General features: G+C 39.9%; 2 protein-coding genes across 3 annotated transcripts in view; one reads left to right on the forward strand and one right to left on the reverse strand.

Moving 5' to 3' along the window:
• LOC124241290 (centromere protein P-like) overlaps positions 1-24779 on the reverse strand; it is a 222462-nt gene that overhangs the window by 90022 nt on the left and 107661 nt on the right. The gene's annotated exons all lie outside the window — the stretch shown is intronic.
• LOC124241288 (asporin) lies at positions 42-24472 on the forward strand. Of its 2 annotated transcripts, XM_046664958.1 has the most exons (9): positions 42-261; positions 7095-7367; positions 10810-10922; positions 15183-15396; positions 16620-16730; positions 20214-20307; positions 20697-20835; positions 21155-21213; positions 23242-23368. In XM_046664958.1, exons 2-8 carry the CDS (start codon positions 7124-7126, stop codon positions 21209-21211), a joined length of 972 nt encoding a protein of 323 aa, XP_046520914.1. In that variant the 5' UTR covers positions 42-261; positions 7095-7123; the 3' UTR covers positions 21212-21213; positions 23242-23368. The 2 variants fall into 2 exon arrangements, with proteins under 2 accessions (XP_046520914.1, XP_046520913.1); XM_046664957.1 differs by lacking the exon at positions 21155-21213 and having other exon boundaries at positions 23242-24472.

Below are 24779 nucleotides of genomic sequence, written 5' to 3' on the forward strand. Positions count from 1 at the left end.
ACAAACAGTGATGGAAAACACATGAGCAGTAACAAGTTTTAATCTCGCTCCTCAGTCCTACCATGGGCTAATCTGTGGAAGCAGCTTACTCCAGTGTCACCAGGCTGCACCCACACCAGGCTCTGCAGAAGGGCATTTTTCTTTAAATGAACACCTTCTCATCTTTTCTTCTTAAGGAGGACTTGAGAACATTCACACTATAGATAAATTGTACATGGTGGAAAATTCTGCTTTCAAGAGGGCTTACTCTCTTCTTACAAGGTATGTTTTCATGTCTTTTTTTCATACACCAGTGTACAATTATTTTATAGTCGATACTAAGGGGACACTAATGTTATTAATGTAAATGCTTGTGAATTATATGATAAAGTTTAAAGTTTATTTGTATAATTTCTTAAAAATCAGTACTTAAATACATATCGACCTAAAATTACTCTAGTTTTTGTTTTATATATAATGAATTTATTTTCAATACACTTGTGACTTTTTTTTTAACAGCTTAGTGAAAACCTGTCATTATGTTTTACCATAAATGCTAACATGATTGATTTTAAAAGTCATTTAAACAAACATCTTCTGAGTATGTTCTTTTAGGAAAATAACATTACCTTAATAATTAATGATAATGAAGTTTGGGGATATCACAAATATATTAAATGAAACAGTAAATATTTCTTTCAAAATGTAAAACTGTGATATTTTCTAATGTGTTTTCAAAATGTATAAATTATTCAAATGTCATCTTTACTCACACATTTGAATACTCACATTTTCCCCTGATAAATGTCCTACTTATTCTTTTGTAATGAAATGGCACTGGATGGTTAAAATGGAAATCCACATAATCCCAAGAAAGAGTATTTATCAGCAATAGTTCAACTAGCTCTATATTCCATATGAAAAATTAGGAACTTCTCTTCACAAAATCCACAGAGTCAGAATTTAAAACAAAGATTTCCTTTGTCCCCTCCCAAAGTAAATTTTTTATTAAATCTTAGATTTAAAAAAATTAAACAATGTACTTGATATTCTACTCCCTCATAATCTAAACAGAGCACAGCATTCTTTCTTGTAATATATTCAGAGATGTGGCAGCCATAAACAGTGGCCACATGGTGTAGGATTCCGTCACAGAGAAATCTGAAGGGTCTTTACCTCTCTAAAAATAAAGTGCTGTTTTTCTGTTTTTGGGTTTTTTTAACCCAACAGGAATCACTGAGTTGTTTAAAAAAAGAAAGAAAGAAAGAAAGGAAGAAAGAAAGAAAGAAAGAAAGAAAAAGAAAGAAAGAAAGAAAGAAAGAAAAACAAATCATAAGCCCACACACGTGACAGCACCCTGATGTTTTCAGCCTGTGTTCCATATTTGGCAATGTGAGGTGGTGGTGGAAAGAAGGGGGGCGTGTAGTCTTCTGTTAGAACTACCGACTGCACCAAAGGAAGACCCCAACATCTGCCTTGAGGTCTGAGACAACACAGATGAGCCTCACAGGCACAAGTCTTAGGTGCCATAGGAAACAGCAGAAAAGGAAGGGCAGGGGTTTGTTTTTAAGACAGCAGCTAGGCTGCTTAGATGCACTGAAAATCTGACGGAGGACAAAATTGGTATAAAAGGAAAAGCAGCCAGCAAGGTCTTTAATCAGATGCTATTTACATTTCTAAGGTAAAGTTAACTATTTCTTTAAGGAAAGCATCAGTTTCCATGACAAAAAGATTGAGTTTCCAAATGCACCCTGGACATTTAACTCACTTGCTCACTTACAAGGCTGAGCCTTGACAACACCTGCAGTCAGTCTGGATCCCTCCTGTGAAAGCACAGGGCACGTTCTACCACATCTATATACTGAAAACCACTCCTGGTGCTCGTGTGCTGAGAGGAGTATTGCAGCCAAGGGGAAAAGTTGCCAAGCGGACCTTTAAGCATGGGATTTAAAAGCACAGTGACTTATTCTCCTAATAATAGTGTCTGAGAGGAAATACCATTTCTCTTAGACAAATTTTCCATTCTAAGTCTGTGGAACATTTAAGTGGAAAATAGGAGCTTATACAAATTCAGAAAGACGCTTTTCAGCTACATTTCTAGCCTTGAGAACCTGGCCAAATCTTGCATGCTGTCCTCTCTGAGGAGAGTCTGGTTACTGTCTGGAAGTCACTGTGGGAATGACCTGCTTGGAGGAGGCCAAGCAGTGGGGTGGGCAATGCAGGAGTGAGGAAGCTGACCCCAGCTTCTCCTGCAGTAAAAGAGGGCAATGGGAGAAAAGTCTCAAAGGCCTCTCCTGGCTCCAACATGCCAGGGTTTAATAATAACAGCAGTAGCACACAGCTAATATTCCAAATATTTTTCTGATTAAGAGAAACTTGAAACCAAAATCCAAAGCTTTCCATGAGTAAGAGACTCTGGCAAAACTCATCTAAATCAGGGAAATACTGAGTCTTCCTGGGAACAACACATAAATATCTTTACAGGTTTTAAAAATAACACACTCTAAATACTGCCAAACTAATCAAACAAGAGTTTGAGCCATATGAATAAACTCAAAATTTAAAAATAAGACAAACTAAAAGTTACATCAGTTAAAATGAGAAGTAATATTCTCTATATTCTTTCTGAATAATAGGGAAAAAATACTGCTATATAATGTTCCCTCCTGGACATCCCAATATTTTCCTACTGATAAAAATTGCTCACCCAGAATATGGTGAAGTTTGGGGTCTACAATCAGTTGTACTTCATCATCTCAGATGAAGGGTGTAAATGGTGAATTCCTCTTGGAATCAAGCTTCGCCCGACTTCTCTTTTTAAGCAACCAGGATAAGAGCATACAAAAAGATCAGATTACTTTTATATGGCTAACGGAACACAGAACTGGCGAAGAGAGAAGAATGTGCCAGAAGGTGTTTCTAGTCTCAAAATAAAGAATTTCCCATCGACCACAGATGGACAACAGTGGAACTGGATGCCTCTTGAGGAGGTGTGCTCCCTGAGTCCCCTCACTGGAGTCATGCAAGCAGAGTGGATATGTTATCAGGTCCAGCTTGTTCCGGAGGAACCAACACAGGGAGGGAGTTTCAACTAGATGACATTTCCTGCTTCCCCAGGTCTCCACTCTCACTCACTAGGGAAGGGCCTAGGAAGGCATGACAGGTGGCTGATCCCACCAGCCAGCAACCAGAAAGCTTCCAACTGCCACAGACACATCACTGCCTAACCCCGTAGGCCAGAGGCTCCCCCTCATTGAAGGCAGGGAGGGTCTCACCTAAGTTACAGTCTAAGAAAGAAGAGAGAGAAAGGAGGGACACTGGCTGATACTTCTTGTGACCCCATGGGTGGGCTGGTTAGCAGACGTACAAGAGAAACAAGCCCCGAGATGCTTAGCTTCCTTTCTCTCCTTAACCCGAGCTCCAGCCTTCTCTGTCCTCGCAGCTCCCAGCTCTGCTCCTCACACCAGTGTCCCTCCATGTCTGTCACACCTGCTCTGCTCCTCATCTAAGCCTGCACCGCATTCCATGCAATCCTGGGTCACTGCAGCAGGGAGTGGAATGAACGCAGGGTTTGCAGAAGGAGAGACAGCGAGTCCCTGGCCCCACTGCCAGGCCACAGGGAGAGCTGGGACGTGCTCCTGGCTTCCCACATTGGCTCTCTAACATACTCCGCTTGTTATACACATTCTTTAAAGTTCTAGGTTTTCTTAGGTTTATATTTCAGGTTTATTATATGTTAAATAGATTATTTTTGGTCTAGACTGGGAACCTATGGGCCATATATCTCTAAGTTTCTACAAGAAAATACTGAAATTCAAACAACGAATCAACTCAAAATAACTTTTTATTAAACTCTCCATCTCCCACGGACCAAGGTAAATGGGGCTACGCCTTATGAAATTGTGGTTCCAAACAATGTCTCTGGTGGGCATTGCTGTTTAACTTTTGGGGGGATAGTGTGTGGGAAACCTTCAATTGTACTAACTGTCTAATGCTACACAAGTGGTAGAAAAGGCATAAGCACATGGAGGGCCAGTTGGCAGACTGATATTTAAAACATTTAAAAAGCAACGTAATAATTTAAAAAATATGCAGCAGAGAGAGGAAAATAACCCTTCATTCATAATCCCACTATCCCTCTTATTAGGTTTGTGTATTCTGTTTCAATCTTGGTTTCATGTACGTATATATTTTATAGATGACTTTATTTCTATTGGTCTCAAATAGTAAACTGAGCATTATGAGTAGTAGATAGAATTACGGCGAAGAATTTTACTGTCAGAGCCACACTGTACACAGTCAGCACTGTCTACCTGCAGTTTAGTTTCACTTACTAACTTGGGCATTTATTTTTTAGTTTTTCTATTAATGCACCTGTCATTCAAGTATTAACTTTTACAAGAATCCCACCTGAGGGTTGCGGATTAGGAGCTGTGATTTTGTTTTCTGAGAAGTGGACAGGGAGGGCATCTCCCCCGAGAGCACCCAGACACGCTCTACTTCAGGGATTCTGCATCCTAACGCTATGCCTGGTATGCAGCAGACCTCTGATAAGTGCCCACTGAAAAACTCCAGCAACCTCAAACAAAGCCAGAGACAAGATCTCAAAAAACATTTAATTCAACAGCTTCTCTTACCAAGGTCAGACAAAGGTCAGGGGCAGCTATAGACCTAAAAGATAGAGAATAAACTGCTACTAGGGACAAGCTTTGATTTAGCCAAAGACCAAGAGCTGAATTAGCTAGAGAATGAGAGTTCTGAAGGTCAGGACAAACCTGGGAACCAAGCATTAAGGAGCCTGGAACCACACAGAAGCCTAAGGTCAAGAAACATAATAGACCAAAATTAGGCAAGCAGCCAAGCAGAAACAACGTGCCAGAGAAAGAAGTGACACCGAATGAAGCTCAGTCGACCTTAACCAAGTGCCCGTGCCAAGATTCCAGGGTGAATGGAAGCTGCCTGCCCCTGGGCCAGCAGACAGAGCTGCTGGGCCTTGAGTTGACAGCACTATCTCCTATACTGTAAAACCTGACTGCACGACCACTCCCACCCTCCCAAGCAAAGCTGTGTGCATCCTTTTTCATACAGATGTACACTGGACAGCAATATCCGTGTGTGTGGACTGGCTGGAGAGGAAGAGATGAGAGTGTGCCTGGGAGGCCACTGGATTTCGGGACAAAAGAAGAGACTGCTCCTGCGTAGGCTGCAGCAGAAGATGCAGAGAATGGTTGGGACACGTGAGCTCTAACTGGGGTTCTAATTCCACTTGCTCAGGTGGCCTTGGGGAAGCCACTGAAGCTCTCTGCACCTCCCATTCCTCCTGGTTAATGTGAGGGATGCGTCTAGAACCAATTCAATGGAAACTTCCACAAGGCAGCACAGAGATGGGACGCCAAGGCTGGTTCTGAAGTGTGATTCAGAATATAAAAAGCTTTGGCCATTCTCAGACACGTCCTGTAACCTCCTCTTTCTCAGCACAGTGAAGTATGAGTTAGCACGGGGAAACCTCACTTATCAGGCAGTTGATGTCCAGGGACCCAGTGGGTAAAATGCTCTTGCTGACATTTAGATTTCTAAGAATTAAATAATGTTAATTATCAGGTTAATAAGTGATGACAGTAGGTTTCTTTTTTAACCTTCCTCTGGTGATTAAAAGACATACCACATATAAATGAATATCTAAATTAAGTTAATTAAATAATTTCTGATTTCTAAGTCCAGAAAAAGCAAGGCCGTGGGGAGACAATAAAGCTGATTTCTGGGTTCTGGGAAATTGTAAGCAGCTGGCATGGTTCAAGGATTTCAGGGTCCAGGTACTCCTGAGGCTGGACCAACTCTGACTGACCCTCGAAGTCCTCCTTCGTGGTGAAGGCACTGGCTAGTGCTCAGGTGTGGCAGGCCAGTGCACTGCTCGGGAACCTGGCTGAGGTAGACAGACGCTCTCCTGCCAGGACACAGCCTCACCAGTGGGGATCTGTGTGTAGCCAACTGCATCCCCAAAGGGAAGACTGTCATAGGTCTGTTTTAGATGACTGCATAATGCTTTTCATTTTTGGAAATTACAAAGAATGTATGTTTAACAGGTGATGGTTACGAAACCATGATATGTAAATACACCAGTGGAAATCTCCCACCAGACAACAAATCTATGCTCAGAAGGTTCTCGCTTGTACATTCCAGTTTAGTGTGGGCTTTAAAAAAATACAGCTGAAAACAAATCCCTCCCCAAAACAAAACAAACAGAATTCATTGGATGGATGAGCAAGAAAGAATACTCTGGACCTCAGACACTTCGGGTCACGTATTAGACAATGGGATAGATTAGACAGAAGAAATCCAAAGGACACTGTGGAAGAAGTGACAAACTCTGAAAGGCTGGGGAGGGTGGTGGGAGAGAAAGATGAGTTAAAGAAAACCTCCAGATGTTGTGCTAAGGGGAAACAAAGGACTTTACTTTCAAAGTGACATAGATAGTAAGGCAATAGAAAGATTTTGGGAATAGAGAGTCAGGTATGATCATCTGTTTTTGTTTTTAAAAACATTTATTAGTTTACTACTTAAAGTAGTACTTTGTTAAAGCAAAAAAGAAAAAGAAGACACAAGTCATTCATGATTCCACCACCCAGAGATTATCATCAATTAGGTATTATTTGTGCCAGATTTTTTGTTTGTTTGCGTGTTTATAAGTAAACTAAGTATATATTTTTTATATTTGTTTTTTTATTTCAAAAAAATATTTCATATTTTTAAACATGTTTGCAAACATTTTGTGGGTTCCAAAGTATTTCATGGAACCAATATACCCTACTTTATTTTACTATTTTCCTTTAACCACTAGTATTATCTTGAATTTTTTTGCTATTATATATAATTCTGGGACGAACATCTTAACACACATTAGAATTACTTCCTAAGACTAGATTCCAAAAAGTAGAACTACTGGATGAAAAATTAAGATGTTTTTAAAGCTTCCAATGCATACTGCCAAATTACTTTCCAAAATGTTTCTCTAAATTTACTCTCACACTAGCAATGGACATGAATGCCATCTCATTGTACTCGAGGCAGGAATTCTATGTGTTTAAATTTTAACTGAATCCTCAACATCTACTTAGTTCTAGATTGGACCCCTACACAAGACAGCATGAAGGAGTGTGTGCTCTTAGTGTTCTTGGCTTTGTGCTCTGCGAAACCCTTGCTTCACCCTTCGTACATGATGCTGAAGAACATGATGCTGCAGGACATGGAAGACAAAGGTGACAGTGACGCTGACAACTCTCTCTTCCCAACAAGAGAGCCAGTTAACCCCTTCTTCCCGTTTGATCTGTTTCCAATGTGCCCGTTCGGATGCCAATGCTACTCGAGGGTTGTGCACTGCTCTGATCTAGGTAAGAATGCACATCAACTTGTTTTGAAGAAGAACGTCATTCTGACAAAATTAAAAGGATGGGGCAAATACTCACTGAAATTTCAAAAATCAGCTCATTGATTGTAAAGGAATTTTTCGTTTAAGTTTTTGGAAAGTATGACAAACCTCAAAGTACATCCAAATTTATTTTAAAAATCCAGAAAATCAGAGGAAAACAATGGTTATTTCATATATAGAATGTTTCTTTCTCTTCCCAAATTTGAATCAAGGTGCTTCATTTTAATTCCTTCAGAGAGAATGGACATCACCATGGTTTCATCTCAGGGTATCAGCAGCCTGAGACTGTGCTTTCTAGTAAAATTCTACAATAACAAAAGAAGTTGCTTGTCCAGAACAGTAATAGGTTATAGAGTTTGTGAAATCTTTAATCTAGATGTTTTAAAGACAACGCTTTATTTGTTCTGAATGTTTTGAGTTTAGAACTGTCTAAAAAAGAAGTAGCAGAACTAAATCACTTTCTAAAGTCTTTAAAGAATGTGTAATTCTCTTCTGAGTATTTTTTTCTTTAGTATTTCTAATGAAGGTACTCTCCAATAGAGGGGCACATTCACACCTGCTCAGGGAGAAGGTGTGAGAGGAACGCACATCGAGGGTTATTATATTCAGCTATTTCCACAGAGGACCTGGCTCAGACTCAGACTTGCCTACCGTAGGAGACAAAGTCCGGCACACACCTCCCGTTCTGGGGCTGGAGGCCCATCAGGGCCACTTCTGGAGTGCATATGGGAAGATGGTGCCTCTGGAAGCTTTAGACTCATTTCCTACTGCCACATTTGTGGCAATAGTCAAAGCTTGTTAAAATCCACTCCAGAGACTTTAATAAAGTGTGTTATTATGGGACAAAATGAGAGGGGAACAAAAAAACATTCAGAAAAAGAAGAGATTTACTATGAGCTAGAATCACTGGGCAAGTCTTAACGGAATATACAGGCTGGGAAAAAAATGAGTTTTAAGCTTTACCTTTGGCATTCTTGTGAGAAAGAGATGACAAGTCAAGGAATTTTTTTTTTTTTTTTTTTTTTTGAGGAAGATTAGCCCTGAGCTAACTGCTGCCAATCCTCCTCTTTTTTCTGAGGGAGACTGGCCCTGAGCTAACATCTGTGCCCATCTTCCTCTGCTTTATATGTGGGACGCCTACCACAGCATGGTGTGCCAAGTGGTGCCATGTCCGTACCCGGGATCCGAACCAGTGAACCCCGGGCCACCGAAGTGGAACGTGCGCACTTAACCGCTGCGCCACCGGGCCGCCCCCTCAAGGAATGTTTAAGAAAAGCTAGTCTGGAAGCACATGCAGAATGACCATGGGAAGAGCAGCAGGAAGGAGAAATGCAGAAGCTGAGACAGAACCTGGGCTGAGAAAAGGTTTGAGCAAAGGAGTATCAGAATGTCCTGTCGTTTCTAAACTGCATCCCAGGCAGGACAAAACTCTACTACTTCTTTTGGTAGAGCTGGTGCACATAAAAGCACTTTGTAAAACAGAAATCAGAATAAAAATGTATGTGTCTACCTGGACACAACTGGATGGACACTGGGCTGGTTCTGGGTAAGACTGTGACGAAGGAGATGTTCAACTTTAGCATACACCGTCTTTGTGGGATGGTCTTCGCACATGCTCCAGAGCAAACTCATGTGCTTCAACTTGAAGACCTTGGAGGAAACACTGCGTACCTCTACTGCAATAGACGACTGTCATAAAAGAACCTCTAGACACGTAGCTGGTTGCAACCAGAGTTTTCCTTATACGATCTCCTGAATATTTAGCTACTGAGCAAAATTCACCTAAGAATATCTGTAATAATAGTCTGACACATACCTTTAAAATGACATGTCACTGTTAGCAGTGTATAGTTCACCTCCCCCAGGACGACTGAAGATGAAAAGGGTCTGGACACTTGTCTTTCCTTCTCCCTCAGGGAACGAAATTCTTTTCAGAGCTTCTGATTCCATGAGGGGTAGGGCAGGGCAGGTTTGTCAAAGTATATGTCACCAGGTCCTTTCTGCAGAAGCTCCAGCTTCCAACAAGCCCTTCACTTCATTTTCTGAAACCAAATCATCCCCTAACAAAATGATGGCTTGCTGACCTACCAAGTTACCCCCTTTTCCCTCTTTCTCTCTATGGCCAAACTTATTAGAAGAGTTGTCAGTTTTAAAGTATGGAGGGAAAAATACTGAGGGCTGTTGAGTGGAGTGTCGAAGTACACAGTATTTAGATACTGAACTTCTCAGTTTGGGGCTGCTCACTATACTGCTACTCTTCAGGAGGAAGGATGGCTCCACCAAAAGTGTACTCAAGTCTGAAATTCACTGTCAAATGCGTAAAAAAAGATGAATTAATGGATGGACAGTAAGCATAGTTCAGTAAAGTGCTGCTGGTAGAAAGAGAATATGGGTTTTCACTGTAAAATTCTTTCAACTTTTGTTTGTTTGACCATTTCAATAATAAAAAGTTAGGGAAAAACAAGACGACCCCATGCTCAGCAAGCATAACTACTATATGAAACGTCTGACAGCAAGCAGGGGTGGGCCTGCTCAGCCATCTAGGGAAACCAAGAAATATACCATGTACAGCTCCTAGTAATTTTCTGCTAGGGGAAAAATACATTTAATAATTTAATAACATTTAATTAATAATTTAATTAACATTTACTGAGTACCTACACAAAGAGGAAGGTGCAGCTGTACCTTCACCTGAGATGACAGAAAAGAAAGCTATTACTGTACCTGCAAAGATGAACGGTGACAAACAGGTGGGCCCAGGGAACTCCAAACTAGAGAAATGGCTGGAAAAGAACTAATGCTGTGGTTGATGACTTCAGTAAAGGTCTATCGCACACCTTGATGACAATGATAAGTTATGGATGAACAAGTTTTTGTAAATCAAATAATTTACGACTACTTAGAGGAGCTCATTATTAAAGGAAATGGGCAGTGAAGTTCTTGATAATGTACATGAAAATAATCTATCTTATCTATTTTCTAAGCACAAATTTCTACATTTTTGAGGCTTCTTAAAATGATCAAAACCCACAGGCTCCAATTTAGCCTATAAAAGCCCGAAAATTTGCAAAGAATGTTAACATTCCTCAGCCAAAAGTACATCAGCAGAAGCTGGGCCTCAGCTGTTGGTCATGTTGGCACGCCCCAGTTTACCTCCATTTATTGTCACCTTGCAGCAGACGAGCAGTGACAGTGAGACCCAGCTAGACACACTGTAAAAATAAATAAGTTACTTGAAAAGGTTGTAGGCCTTTCCAAAGAACAACGGTTTTGTCATCTGTTACGTGTTAACTCATCTCTTACTTAATGGTAACCGTGGATTTTAACAAATGTACATTTCTATCATAGCAGCAATCTCATCTTCAACATACAACATGTATGTAACATGTTTGTTTATTTCTCAGGTTTGTCCTCCGTCCCAAGCAACATTCCATTTGATACTCGAATGCTTGACCTTCAAAATAATAAAATTAAGGAAATCAAAGAAAATGATTTTAAAGGACTCACTTCACTTTATGTAAGAATATATGCTCATATTTTCAAATATTTAAGTGAAAATCTTTATCACTGCTAAAATGATTATGCATACTGTGTTTGTGTAAACAAGTCTTACTTTTCTATGTGTGAAGAATGACAAAATCTCGCTATTCAGCAGTGTTCTATTTAATGAAAAATTACAGATTTAATTCAATCAATAATTTAATTCAGCTGCATAACAAACAGGTGAAAGGCAGTGGGGTAAGCATTTGAGTAAATGGTCCTTAAATGAACTCATGATCTATTTGGGTAATCACAGTCATTGTACACTAGAACAAATATTCAGTTACTCATGAGCATAGAGTCTATGAAAATCTGTACCCAAGCCATCAACTTATCTTAAGACCCCACAAATCTCTAACAGTAGTACATGCAATATATCTAATTGAGTAATATACACTTGTATGGCTTTTCTTCTAGACTCAAAGACGAAAAAGAATTTTTCCTCACTATATTTTAATTTTCTAAGATTTAAAAGATTCCTATTTTTCTATTTAAAAATGAGGCTCTCTCATTTTGAGCCTCTAGATTTTAGCAAGTAAAATTTCTATTTAATTTGGATTGAGTTTGGGGAAGAGCTTGATTCCACACTGTCACAGCAATGGGGTGTCATTTCTTCCCCTCAGTGCTGGGTTAGGGTGGGACGGCCTCTTTTCTGCACTAGGCTATGGTGGGGAAGCCAATATTGCTCTCCCAGGCTGTTCCCAGCTGTGCTAGAGAGAAGAAATGGAAAGCCTGTCATCTGCAGTGGTTATAGCACTGAGAGAAGGGAAAGACACCATGACCTCAGCAGTCTCTTGATGCCATCCATGTAGGCCTGTTATCCTCCTGTATCTCAGAGATGCACAGCCACATGCCTGCCTGTCACTCTTGGGTCAGTGCACGGACCCAGCTGACCTGTCCCAGCAGGCAGAGAAAGGGCACTATTGAGTCTCATTTTGCAAACCATTGCCTGTCTGTCAGCTGGATGAGCAAGGGCACTCAAGTTGCTCATGTTCTGGGCACCGTGAGGGATGCTCTTTCCTAGGCTCTATCACTCAATCCTCGTGCCAAGCCAGCCTGGCAAGGAGTGGTGCCTGGGGGTAGCAGCCTCTGTGAAGTCATGCTCTTCCCTCTGCTGCCAGGAGGTCACTCGTGGGGCCTTGACTGCTCCTTTCCCTTTCAAATGTACTGTGTAGACAGCTCAGGTGTGCTAAGGCTGCATACATGCTATAGCTTCTATATAAAAAAAGAGCACGTGGAAGAGCATAAATTTATTAAAACAATGAGAAATAGCACAATGGATTCCATCAAGGATCCATCCAGCCTACCTCACTGACCTCAGACAACAGAAACTTTTGGAGAATGGCAAGACTCTTTCTCTACCCTCAGAAGTTCGTCATAGAGCCTATGAGTGCTTCTACCACTTCTTCAACCTATATTCAGCGATATAACCACAAGAACAGCAATTAATGTCATATTTAATATCAAAATCAGAAATAGTTTTTAATCTAATTTGTCATATCATTATTTTATTACCTTTTAGGAGTATTCCAGGGCCTCAGTCTACATGTACTCTCATTATTCACCAGGAGGTGAGAATCTAAAAGGTGTCAGGAGCTCTCTCAGGCCTATTTTCTTTCAGTCAGTTTTTATAAGGCATTGTACTGAGGGCAAGTGTTCTGCACTCAGGCGGACCTGGGCTCAATCTTGGCTCCCCGAGAAGCGTGCATTGGGAAAGTGGTGGCCTCTCTGAGCCCGCCCTCCCTTGGCTGTCAAAGGGGTGTAACAATTGTATGAATTCAAAGTGGTTACTAGACCAGATGAATGAACGCATGTAAGGAGCTCAGTGCCCAACTGTTAACTACTTTTCCCACCAGCCTAGTTTCCAAGACTGTCCAGTGTACTAATGTAAAGCATTTTTTTTTTCAATTCTTTTTTTTTTTTTTTAAGATTTTATTTTTTTCCTTTTTCTCTCCAAAGCCCCCCAGGACATAGCTGTATATTCTTTGTTGTGGGTCCTTCTAGTTGTGGCATGTGGGACGCTGCCTCAGCGTGGTTTGATGAGCAGTGCCACGTCTGCGCCCAGGATTCGAACCAACGAAACACTGGGCCACCTGCAGCGGAGCACGTGAACTTAACCGCTCGGCCACGGGGCCAGCCCCTGTAAAGCATTTTTTAAAGCACATACTTTATACTTAAATAGTGGGCATGTTGTATATTTTGAAAGATTTATTTAATTATAATATCATCTTATATGGTACCTGTCAAGAATCAAAATGTTTTTTAGATATTCTATAAATTCTCTGCAGTATGTTTTAGCTGTTTGTTTGGCATTCTGGTTCTCACACAAAGGTCAGTCCAGCATTGGAGAACAATGGGATCATTTACACACACACGCAGCCCCCCCCAGTTCACTTCCAGCCCATTATTACAGCCACGTTCCTCATGAAGACTCCCTGCCCTGCTTCTGAAAGGCTATACTTTCCTCATCTCTGTCCTGACACATAACCACATTGTTTGGGGCTCTGTGACTGCCCCTTCTGGAATTTTCATGTGCGAGCCCAGACTGAAAGTACAGTTTAACTGGAGACACTCTGCTAACCAGCCCACTGGGGTTACCTTTGATGCGACTCACTATGTGAAAATTCTGACTCTGTCTTGTATTACTTATCCTTCCTCTTATGATGCTCTGACAAGGGCATGTCTTAACCAGAGAAAAGCAAACAAAACCCCATGCAGGATGGCTGGGCTCTCTCAGGGGTTCCTGACAGTGGCAGCCACAGGAAGTGCACCGGACACGAAGAACAAAGCATGGAGGGCAGAGGGCAGGCAGGCACAAGGCAAGTCACTTTTCTTCACTGTGCCCACTTCCTTGTCACTGAAAGGACAGAAATAATTTCTGTTAAATTTACCTCGCGAGGTTGAGTGAGGATGCGCCAAGTTGTTAAATTCCCCCATATTTTGTACAACCACAGGAAAAGAGAACAAAGTCTTCAATGGCATCATATATTCAGAAAGGACTATATTTTACCAGGTGGTACCACAACGCAGTCTCAACTCTTCCCCTGCTTATTTAATCTTTCTCAGGTGAAATGTTTCACAGGAGCGGTAGGTCTGAAGGGGGAGTAGAAAAGGCGGAGCAAGGGCCTACACCAAGGCCAGGAAAACAGTCTTAAAGGGAGTTACACTGCTGAACTGTTTGTGTTTCTTCTGTGTAACAACAATAACCTTAATAACACCAGAAGGCATATTAAGTCGGTCTGGAAACAGCAGGAAGTTGTAAAATGGGACTGGGGGAAAAATTCATAAAAGGAACGAATCCAGAGCTGCTCTCTGAAAGAATGAGAGGATCTGGATTAGTAGAGAAGGATAAGAAGTCCTAAGGGATTTCTAAGCCACCTGCCATCACCCTTTGGAAACACTGAAAATTCTTTCTGCAAAATCTGGCAGTAAAACAAGGGCTGAACTATGTCCATTTTGCAGCGAAAATAGTTACTAGGGTGACTGACGAGTCCTGGCTGCTCAGGACTTTCCCCGTTTGGGTTCTGAAGTTCCCACCTCCCAGCAGACTGAGGGGGTTGCGGTCAGCACCCTCAACATGTCACAGGGGCTGGCTGTGGAGAACGCAGAGCCACGCTGCTGGGAGCTCCTTCACTCTCTGGGCTTGACTCCTCAGAAGGGTGCTGCCACGTCGCACTGACAAACAGACACGGAACTGGGAAGGGGTTGAATCATTCCTTGGGACCCATTACTGTCTCCTGAGTGACTGAAATATGCCAGAATACTGAGGGCACTTTGTAGGAGTTTATTCCTACAGGCTTCTATTCTGGGAAAAATGTTGAACATTAGTAAACATAAAAGAAGTGAGGTTTAAGAAGTAGCTAAAATCATGCATTTGATGTATTCGGTGTGCACTAAACTTAATTTTGAAGAGTGAAGAAATTTTAAGATAAGATAAATACCATCATCACTGCATGAAGGGGAGTGGGAGCAGGGAGACTTTACCACGTGAGCACATCACCTGCTCAGAAATAAAGCAAAGATAGGAAACAGCCATTAATGCTTTGCATGGTTCCAACTCAGTAGTAAATTTCTTTTTTTTTTTTGGCTTAGATTGGGTGAGGAATTGGTCACATGGTTAAATCAAGTACAGGAATGACATAATTTGCATTGGTTTCCGAGACTGACTCATCATGGCAGAATGCTGGTACATCAAATCCACTTCCTAATATGGTGTAACTTTTTATGCTTTATCCAGGCTTTGATTCTGAACAACAACAAGATAACAAAGATTCACCCAAAAGCCTTTCTAACCACAAAGAAGTTGCGACGGGTCTATCTGTCCCACAATCAACTAAGTGAAATACCACTTAATCTTCCCAAATCATTAGCAGAACTCAGAATTCATGATAACAAAGTTAAGAAAATACAAAAGGAGACATTCAAAGGAATGAACGCTTTACACGTTCTGGGTAAGTTTTTGCAAATGAAGGGACATTTGAAATTACAAGCAATATACAGATGTACAGATTTGTATCATTATTATTAACTTTTAAGACAGCTAATTTCCAAGATTAATTTTTTTGAATCTAATAATCTTTAACTAGATAAGCCATTTAGAAATCAAAGTATTAAACAAAATTGATAGTACTTAAAGAAATATGCCTTTTGTAATACACACACTTGCACTCTCAGGAATCCCCTCTACCTAGTGTGGTATCTGTTTTCTGACTGCCCTAATTGGTAAAATCCATTATATAAAGGTAGTATTTTTAATGTATTCTATAAGCTACAGTCATGCGCCGCATAATGACGTTTTGGTCAACGATGGATGGCATATACGACAGTGGCCCCACAAGATCAGAACCATACAGCTGAGGAGCGTAGTAGGCTTTACCATCCAGGGTTGTGTAAGTACACTCTGTGATGTTTGCATAACCACAAAATCGCCTAAAGACACATTTCTCAGAATGTATCCCTGTCGTTAAGCAACACATGACTCTACTCAAATATAATGTACAAAATTATTTCAGATATTATTTGGAAGGTACATCTAACTTTTAATTATCTGCTTTAAGATTACTGAGCTAAGGAACTTTTTGTTGTATATTTTAAATTCCACTCTATTTTACTTCTAACACTCATGGTACAACCATGCCATCTGCCTTACAATATCCATTTAAAATTCCTAACCAATGTTCTCATTCATATATTCACTTATTTAACTCAACCAAGTGCCTAAGACTCTCACTTAGGGGCATTTCTTCAAAGTTATATTTCTGTTAATCAAATAATTTATAATTGACTTATAATTTAAAAAGTTTAGGTGACAAATAAATGTACACTGGAAAACAAACATTTTGAATTACATGAAGGATGATCTTTTTTCTGATGTAATAGTATTACTACAATGAAACCTTGATCATGTTCATGGTTGGAAAAGAGCGATAATAAGTTACTGATTTAGTAACTGAAAACAAAATAGTGACATGTTCTGTATGTAATACAAAGCAGTGTTTTTCTGAGGCTGACAGAAAGGGGAGTAGACAGACACAGAAAGAGTTATACTGAGTCAAGAATGTCTGAACAATGAAGCTCATATTTCTCAGAATTTTCTTGGGATGTGTATCTCTGTGTCATGAGTTTCCTTCATATACAACATATGTGTGCTGAATTATGTAATTTCCCCCCACAGAGATGAGTGCAAACCCTCTTGATAATAATGGGATTGAACCAGGGGCATTTGAAGGAGTGACAGTGTTCCATGTCAGAATTGCCGAAGCAAAACTGACCTCAATTCCTAAAGGTTTGCATTTATTTATTTAAGATAGAGTATTTTTTTTAATTGTTATCTTTAAATGACCATTAAATGTAATGTAAACTGTATACATTGTTGAAACCACACTGCAGTCAGAATCCTTTTTACAGTATATCTGGTGAGTGTAGCATGAAATTTAGTGTTTTCTCACACACATACCCACAGCCATATGTAGGGCTTTGTTTTTTGTCAGTATGAAACCAGATTCTTTTTTTTCCCCAGCAAGAACAAACATTAAGAAGCAATGAACTTTTTATTTTCCTTCTCTTTTCTGACATTTCTGACATCTCATCTATACTCGTCATTCTAAGAAGTCTGTAAAGAAAGTAGAGGAAGACGCATGGGGCCAGAAGCCGCCTCCAAGCCGAGCCGCTGTGGTCCTGAGTGGGCCTGCGAGGCTGGCCTGGGGCATACAGGGCTCTGGCAGGGACGGGCGTGCACTCTGCACCGTTTCTTCATGGGAGTGCTGTGCAGACTGATGGGCCAGTGGACAGAGAAGTCTCAGAACAGTGTCAGGCACAAGGTGAACACCCTCTCGTGCATGACATGACCCTTAACAGAAGGAGCACCATGCTCTTTCTCATGTGACCTGAAGCTAGTGCTCACAGTAAAGCACTTCTTCAGTTTGCTACTGGCCTTGTTTCTAGTGTTTCAAGCACTTGGTCTGATTTAACTGGATAGGACTGCCCTTCTCAGGACCCATGCTCAAAGTCTTGCTTTCCTCGAGCTGACAAGGGCTCTCTCTCTCCCTCTGCTAAGATGACTACCTGCACCAGAAAGAACCCCTGTGATTAATAACATTTTCCTTTCAAACACCTGTCTTTCAATATCCACAGTAAAAGCAGTGACTTCACCATGACGCCTTTTCTACTACTCACCTGATCCAAATTAACAAACATAAATTGATAATTTACAAGACACAGCAAATCTGCTATTATTAATCAAGTGGTGAGCTTCCACTTAGGAGAAAAATCATCTAAAGTAAAAGTGGAAAGAATTTTTTTATACAGGAAAAATCAGTTTAATTCAGAACTACACAATTAAAAAACCATCTTAATTTAGCTTTCAAAGAGGCGGCTGGTTTTCTACAAGAAACCTAAAATGTTATATTTACCTTCTCATCTTTAGAACAAAAATACAAACTCCACCTAACAAGTTAAACACAGAATCCCTTTCACACGCTGGAAGCTGATTGGGAGGGGCGGGGGGCGGGGGGGGGGGACGACAGTGCAGCGGAGACAGAGGGAGAAGGGAGAGGATGTGCAGGAGACACGCCCCTGAGCTGACAATGTTCTTCACAATCACATCAGCAGCCTTCCTACACTGCAGAACATCCTGGGAGCAATTCTCTTCACGTTTCAAAGCATATCCTAAAAATGAAGGTTTAATTTCTCATGAAGTTCTCAAGATTCTTCCAAAGCCTAAAGAAACATTTTATGCCTTTAGAAATTTAAATTGGAATCAAATCGCTCAACTTTCATAACGACTCCTTCAAGATTGCTATGACATTCCAGTTAAGTTTTTGTTCTTCTAATTTATTTGCTAAAATGTTAAGGCTGACTGCCTAAATGTTATAATTCAATCATCACCACCCCCTGTGGCAGCACGAGTTAGGTAGAGGTCCAACGGGTCCTTACCAGACCTGATAAGTTAACATAAGGAGAGTGAAAAATGTTTTCCTTCCTATTCATTCGGAAAACTCTACTACATAATAGTATCGCATGTAGGAGAGGAGAAACTTGTGTGAAGACAGGGCAGGAACAGAAATACCTGTACAAAAGTATGCTAATATTTGCTGGCAACCATCGAGCACCTACCTTGCCTTTGCTCATTCATCCTACAGAGGCTGCACTCTTCTCTTTGGTTATCTACCATCTCCATGCCCCAGGGGACGGGACAGTGCCCTCAAGCTCTACAAAGTCCCCAACGTGAACAGAGATTGCTCTCTTCTCTGACTTGGTACAACACAGACCAGAATAGGCTGGCACACTCTGGTATTTTCTAGAGACTTTTATTTACTTTTAAAGTAGGTTCTTCAATCAACATAAAATTTAGCCAGGAAGAGTACCAATATTCATAAGGAAACTTCAATTACCTTCACTAGCCTTTACCACCAACATAGGAAGGAAATGTCTCACAAAGTTAGAAAATAAGAGTGTTTTCCCCAGCTTGCTAAGTAGAACCTTTGGTTGACAAATACCTTATCTGTAGGACTAATAAAATGAGGTCTGACAGTTTTCTGGCTAGTCTCTCTCATCCCAGCTCCAGTTAATCTGGGGAAGGCTGCAGTCAGGACACATAGGGGTGAGGAGAGAAGGTACAAAGATTCAGAGATCCCTCCATGTGCCAGGTGACAGTGGAGATGCTTCTCTTAATTTACACAGAAACTACTAACTGAAAAGAATAAATGCTGCAATGAATCAAACATACCAAATAGCGTAAAAACCCGTGTGTTCATAATGATATTTTAAAAAATTCAGTAGTCACCTCTGGGCATCGCACCAATTCATTACTTGAAACAGCCAAGCATTCATGCTACCTTTTCCGTAAAAACTGTATTATAAAGTAACTAAATAACTGACAAAGAAAAATAGAGAAGAATTCCACCTAATAAATGCATAAAGAATGACAAAATCAGAAAGAAAATGACCATTTTCCCATTATCAATGAAATAACGGATCTGGGTAGCAGTCATCAATGAACACCAAAACCACCAAGTGAAAGGGTGGTCTACGGAATCTGACCTGGTCTCTAAATCTAACTACAGGACGAGAGGACCAGGATCAATGACATCACGTGGAAGCCACCAGCCCCAGCCACAAATAAGTATATCACGCAAATCAGTATCTGAAACAAACTAATACAAGAGGGAGAAAAGGAGGCAGCATGCGACAGAAGAAGAGATTTTAGGAGATATAACAACCAAATCTATTTTGTAAACTTTATGTGGATCCTGACTTGAACAAATCAACTATAAGACAATATATGTGAAATCATTAGGGAAATAAATGTTAGATGAGAGTACTGTTGCTAATCTTGTTAAATGTGATATTGACACGATGATTATGAAAAAAGATGACTGTATGAGTTAGATACATCTAGTGAAGTCTTTACAGGTGAAACGGCATTGTATATGGAATTTGATTTTAAATACCCCAGCAAAAAAAAGTGAATAAATAAAATCAAATCAATAAGCAAGCCAGTAATAACTAATGGGGTAGATGAAACAAGATTGGAAAAATGGAGATAACTGTTGAAGCAGGGCAACAGCATGGTAGTTCATAATACTAGCTTCTATTTTTGTCTATGTTTGAAATTTTCCATAATACAAAGGTAAAAAAAAAAAAAAAGCAGATCCCTAAAAAACTGCCTAAATCTATAATGTGAAACTTAAAAGTAAATAAGGTAAATAAGTAATCAGTGGGGCTTGGTCTTACCTGATCTAACACACATTTCTTTTCTTATCATCAGAACTACCATCAACTTTATTGGAGCTTCATTTAGATTATAATAAAATTTCCACTGTGGAACTCGAGGATTTTAAACGATATAAAGATCTGCAAAGGTAAAACTCTCCAAAAGCCTAACTGAGAGGTGGTAGTCCCTCTGAAAAGTTATCAGTGGAACTTCTTGGAGAACGTGTGCAGGGACCAAGTTAAGATGATCACAGTTGCTACTGTCTCTGGAATGGGAGAGAGAAACCGTATGGAGTGAGGAAAAGGATGCTTTTCAAATACCCCTTTGTTGTCGATAGGTTAGATTAAAGAATCTTCTGATGCTGGAGGACAGGGCTATTATATACTGGAAAAGGTTATTAAATAAATCCATGAAATACCTTTCTCTGAACACGTATACAAATAGGACAGGTTTATATTCCTAACTCGGCTGTGGTGTTTTCAGCTAACTGTATCACACCATCTGCTTAAGAGTTGATGCATTTTATATCGTTTTTAGGCTGGGCCTAGGAAACAACAGAATCACAGATATCGAAAATGGAAGTCTTGCTAACATACCACGCATACGAGAAATACACTTGGAAAACAATAAACTAAAAAAAATCCCTTCAGGACTACAGGAGTTGAAATACCTCCAGGTAAAATATTCTACTTGTGTTTTGTAGATATTAGTGCTTTTCTTTGTTTTTAGGGTGAGTCACAGATGACAACCCCCCAGGTTGCTGGAATTTTATAAGCAGCAGGAGAGTGTTAGGAGAACGGTTTCTACACAGACGTCACCTAAAACGCTCAGCTACTCATTTCCATCCTCCTCTTCTACTGAAACTGCTAAGCCCACTGTGGCAAAGGTACTGATTTTAGGTTTCTGGGGTGGCAGTGGATATGTAAAGGCAGGACTGGTCAGTAGGAGACCAAGGAGGATCATACATCCTCTCATTCTGGAAACATTTTACACAGGCAGAGCGTGTGGACGAGGCCCCAGATATTTTCACTATCAACGTGGTGCTAGATTAGAAGTGAGTATGCTTTTTTTAAAAATTTAGGCCAGAAGATATAATCAAAAGTCAGTATTTGGTACATCATGGGTTCACATTTCCTGTTCTTCATTGTTAGAAACCTTTTCCTTCTATCTGGTAACTCTTGACCATCTGGGAGGGGCCACAGAACCCTTGGGAAACCTGATAAAGCTTTCGATCCTCCCCAGAACAAAAACAAAGACAGTATTTTGCATATAATTTCAGGAGGTTCTCATCTATGGCCCTCAAATTAAGAATCTCTACTTAATCCTGTTTCACCACAGTCCATTATTCTCATGTGCTTTCCTTGACATACAACCACCTCATCTTCCAAGCAGCAAAAACACAATGAGAACAAAACTGGGCCTTGAGCCACTTGCCCCTTCTAGATTTCTTTCCAACGTCTCTTTAAATAAGTTTTGTTCACCGCCTTCCTTTGAGACAGAAGCCATGGAAATGGAGGTGCTATAGGCAGGTGTTCATCTCCAGGTATCAACTTCCCTTAGACTTTCCAACTGCATATTTAAATGTCTATTTAACATGTGAGTGTGGCTGGTCTTCCCTCTCTCAGGCTGTCCCACTTTTGTGTACCTTACTCCACAGCTCCAATCCCAGCTTCTGGGCACTCTTAAACCTGCCCACACTCTTGCTAGCATTTTTTAAATGAATTAAATTATAACACAAAGAGAGAACACCAGTCATAAGGGTACAATTCAGCGAATGTCCACAAAGCAAACACATCCACGTCTAGCACTGTTTTTCATCCCCAGTAAGGTCAGTGTCATGGTAAGCCACATCTTGCACTGACAGTGAACTGCCTGGAAACACACAGAAACCATATCCAGCACTTGTCACAAAATCCCCAAGACTATTAGAGGGCAGAGGGGACTCCAACACCAAACTTAAGGCTTTTGCAATGCCTGGAGTTCTCATGACCAGCTCCGATCAATCTCACCAAGACATCAAGGCAGGATCTAGAGGTAACAACAGCCAGAACCAATATCTTAGCTTTTACAGCAAAAGGCTCCTTTTTTTTTTCCTTCCCTGAGGAAGATTTGCCCTGAGCTAACAGCTGTTGCCAATCTTCCTCTTTTTGCTTGAGAAAGATTGCCGCTGAGCTAACATCTGGGCCAGTCTTCCTCTATGCTGTATGTGGGCCGCTGCCATAGCATAGCTGCCATTGAGTGCTGTAGGTCTGCACCCAGGAACTGAACCTGGGCCACTGAAGCAGAGTGTGCTGAACTTAAGCACTAGGCCATAAGGCTGACCCTAGCTTCTACATTTTTATATGCCAAAATCCCACCAGTTAAGCAGACTTTTTACTTTCCAGTAATCTCACTTGCCAAAAAAGACCAAAGAAGGAATTTCAAGGGCTTGTTAAAGGGAATGAAGGAAAGCTCCTTTACTGTCCATCTTTCTGAGTAATAATGTAATTTAGAAAGACATGTATGCAGCCTATAAAATTGTATTTTGTCCACTGGTGCAAATAAAGATTCACCCATTGATGCTGTATTACAGATGTACTGAAGATGTTGACAGTCCTATGTTTCTATAAAACAACTTACAGAAAAGCAGCTCCACACTTCTTTCCCGACCACAGAAAATGCTAGCTAACAGTTCTTCACATTCACACTGCAAGCCCAATTCTCGGAGCATTAAATTTCCTTCTTGCGCTCATTTCTAATACCTTTAAAACACATTATGATAAATATGGCCCTGAAATACTCATATACACCCCCCCTCCCCCATATAGACATATATGTAGGGAAGGAGACCAGGCAGCCTGCTCTGGGCCTGGACATAAGTCCCAGGCCACCCTTCACACACACAGAATTTTTGTGTACTAACACATAAGCCTGCATCATTGTAAGTATTTAACAGGCACAAACAAGTACATATATTTTAAGTGAAATACATTCAAATCAGTGCAAAATAAAATTCATGAGCAAATGCTGACTATAAACAGAACACTTTCTTTTTACATTTACTGTGTATTTTTAATCCATTCTTTTTTTCCTACTACAACAGATAATCTTCCTTCATTCTAATTCAATTACAAAAGTGGGAGTGAATGACTTCTGTCCAACAGTGCCAAAGATGAAGAAATCTTTATATAGTGCAATCAGTCTATTCAACAACCCGGTGAAGTATTGGGAAGTACAACCTGCAACATTTCGTTGTGTTTTGAGCAGAATGAGCGTTCAGCTTGGGAACTTCAGAAAGTAATAATTAGTAACTAGTAATATCCATTTAATATAAAATTTAAAAATGGTTACATTTGGAATACTTGAACTCTATTAATAATGGTGGTATTATGCACATAAGCAAAACTCTATTCCCACGTGTTAAATCCATGACTTACTTTATGACAAAAAATTTCAAAAGAATTTTGCAAAACTATTGATACACCAGAAGTAAAAGAAGCATCTACTGCAGTTTCCTTTTGCATACAAATGATTTTGCATAAATCTATGCTTGAATATTCTTTTTCAGTAACAAAAAATAAGATATTCAGTATTTAACACTTTGTTATCAAGTGCATTTTAAAAAGAACTGTACTGTAAATGGAATGCTTGACTTAGGAAATTTGTGCTCTTTCATTTGCTGTTAGAAAAACAAAATTGACAATGACAGTTATATGAAGAGTACATTATACTATTCTTATTCTTTCTTTAATAACTCGGGTAGTACTGTAACATTTCTAATCATGTCGAAATATGGTTTGATATAATCTTATTCGTGTCTTACAGCCTTACTCTCTTTATGTTTAAAACTAACTCCTTATAAAAGCCTTCGGCAAGTGTTATTACCAACTCGACAGATGCTATTCATAACAGCTGGTTTTTGAGCTAGAGTACATGCTTTTCTTCTTCAATTATTATTATCTGATTATAAAACCTCTATAAAAATGTGCAGTGAGTGTTTATATAAAATTTGGAACTCACATTTTTTATGATCACAGTTATCATAAGCTTTTAACAGTATGTCAATTGTTAGGTTATGTAACATGGTCACCTCAACGCTAAGGAATATTTTCGAGATGTCCCTTTGTAAGACCTTGGTTGGAAGAGCCTGGACAGTATTAATTTTACAGCAAATTGTCTCCTCAAATATGCACAGACTGAATAACTCTGAAAAACAAACCTGGTATAACTGAATAGGCAGAACATTAAGTAAAACACAGAAACTAAAAGCTGTTATGTACTTTTTATTGACATTCAACATAAGGAAAACATTAAAATACTGGTTTGAAATAAAATACTTATGCTTTGCTTTAATTTTTCTTCTCCCACTCAGGATCATAAACTATTTTTCCAAAAACTCAAATCTATATATAACATTTTTATTTTAGCACGGTAATAATACTTATTCTTAACAACAGTACTGAAATACTCCAAATTATGCCTGTGTTATAAAAGGTAATCACCTTTATGTTAAACTACTTCAAAAACTAGATTTTAAACAATTTTGAGGGGAGCAGAAAATATTACAGATATATAAGGAGGGGTGGAGGGTTTAGATATCCAGGTCACGAAGGGGTAAACTGTTCTTCTTAGTGAAATTCC

Source organism: Equus quagga, chromosome 6 (genome assembly GCF_021613505.1).
Source record: "Equus quagga isolate Etosha38 chromosome 6, UCLA_HA_Equagga_1.0, whole genome shotgun sequence".
NCBI classification, from domain to species: domain Eukaryota; kingdom Metazoa; phylum Chordata; class Mammalia; order Perissodactyla; family Equidae; genus Equus; species Equus quagga.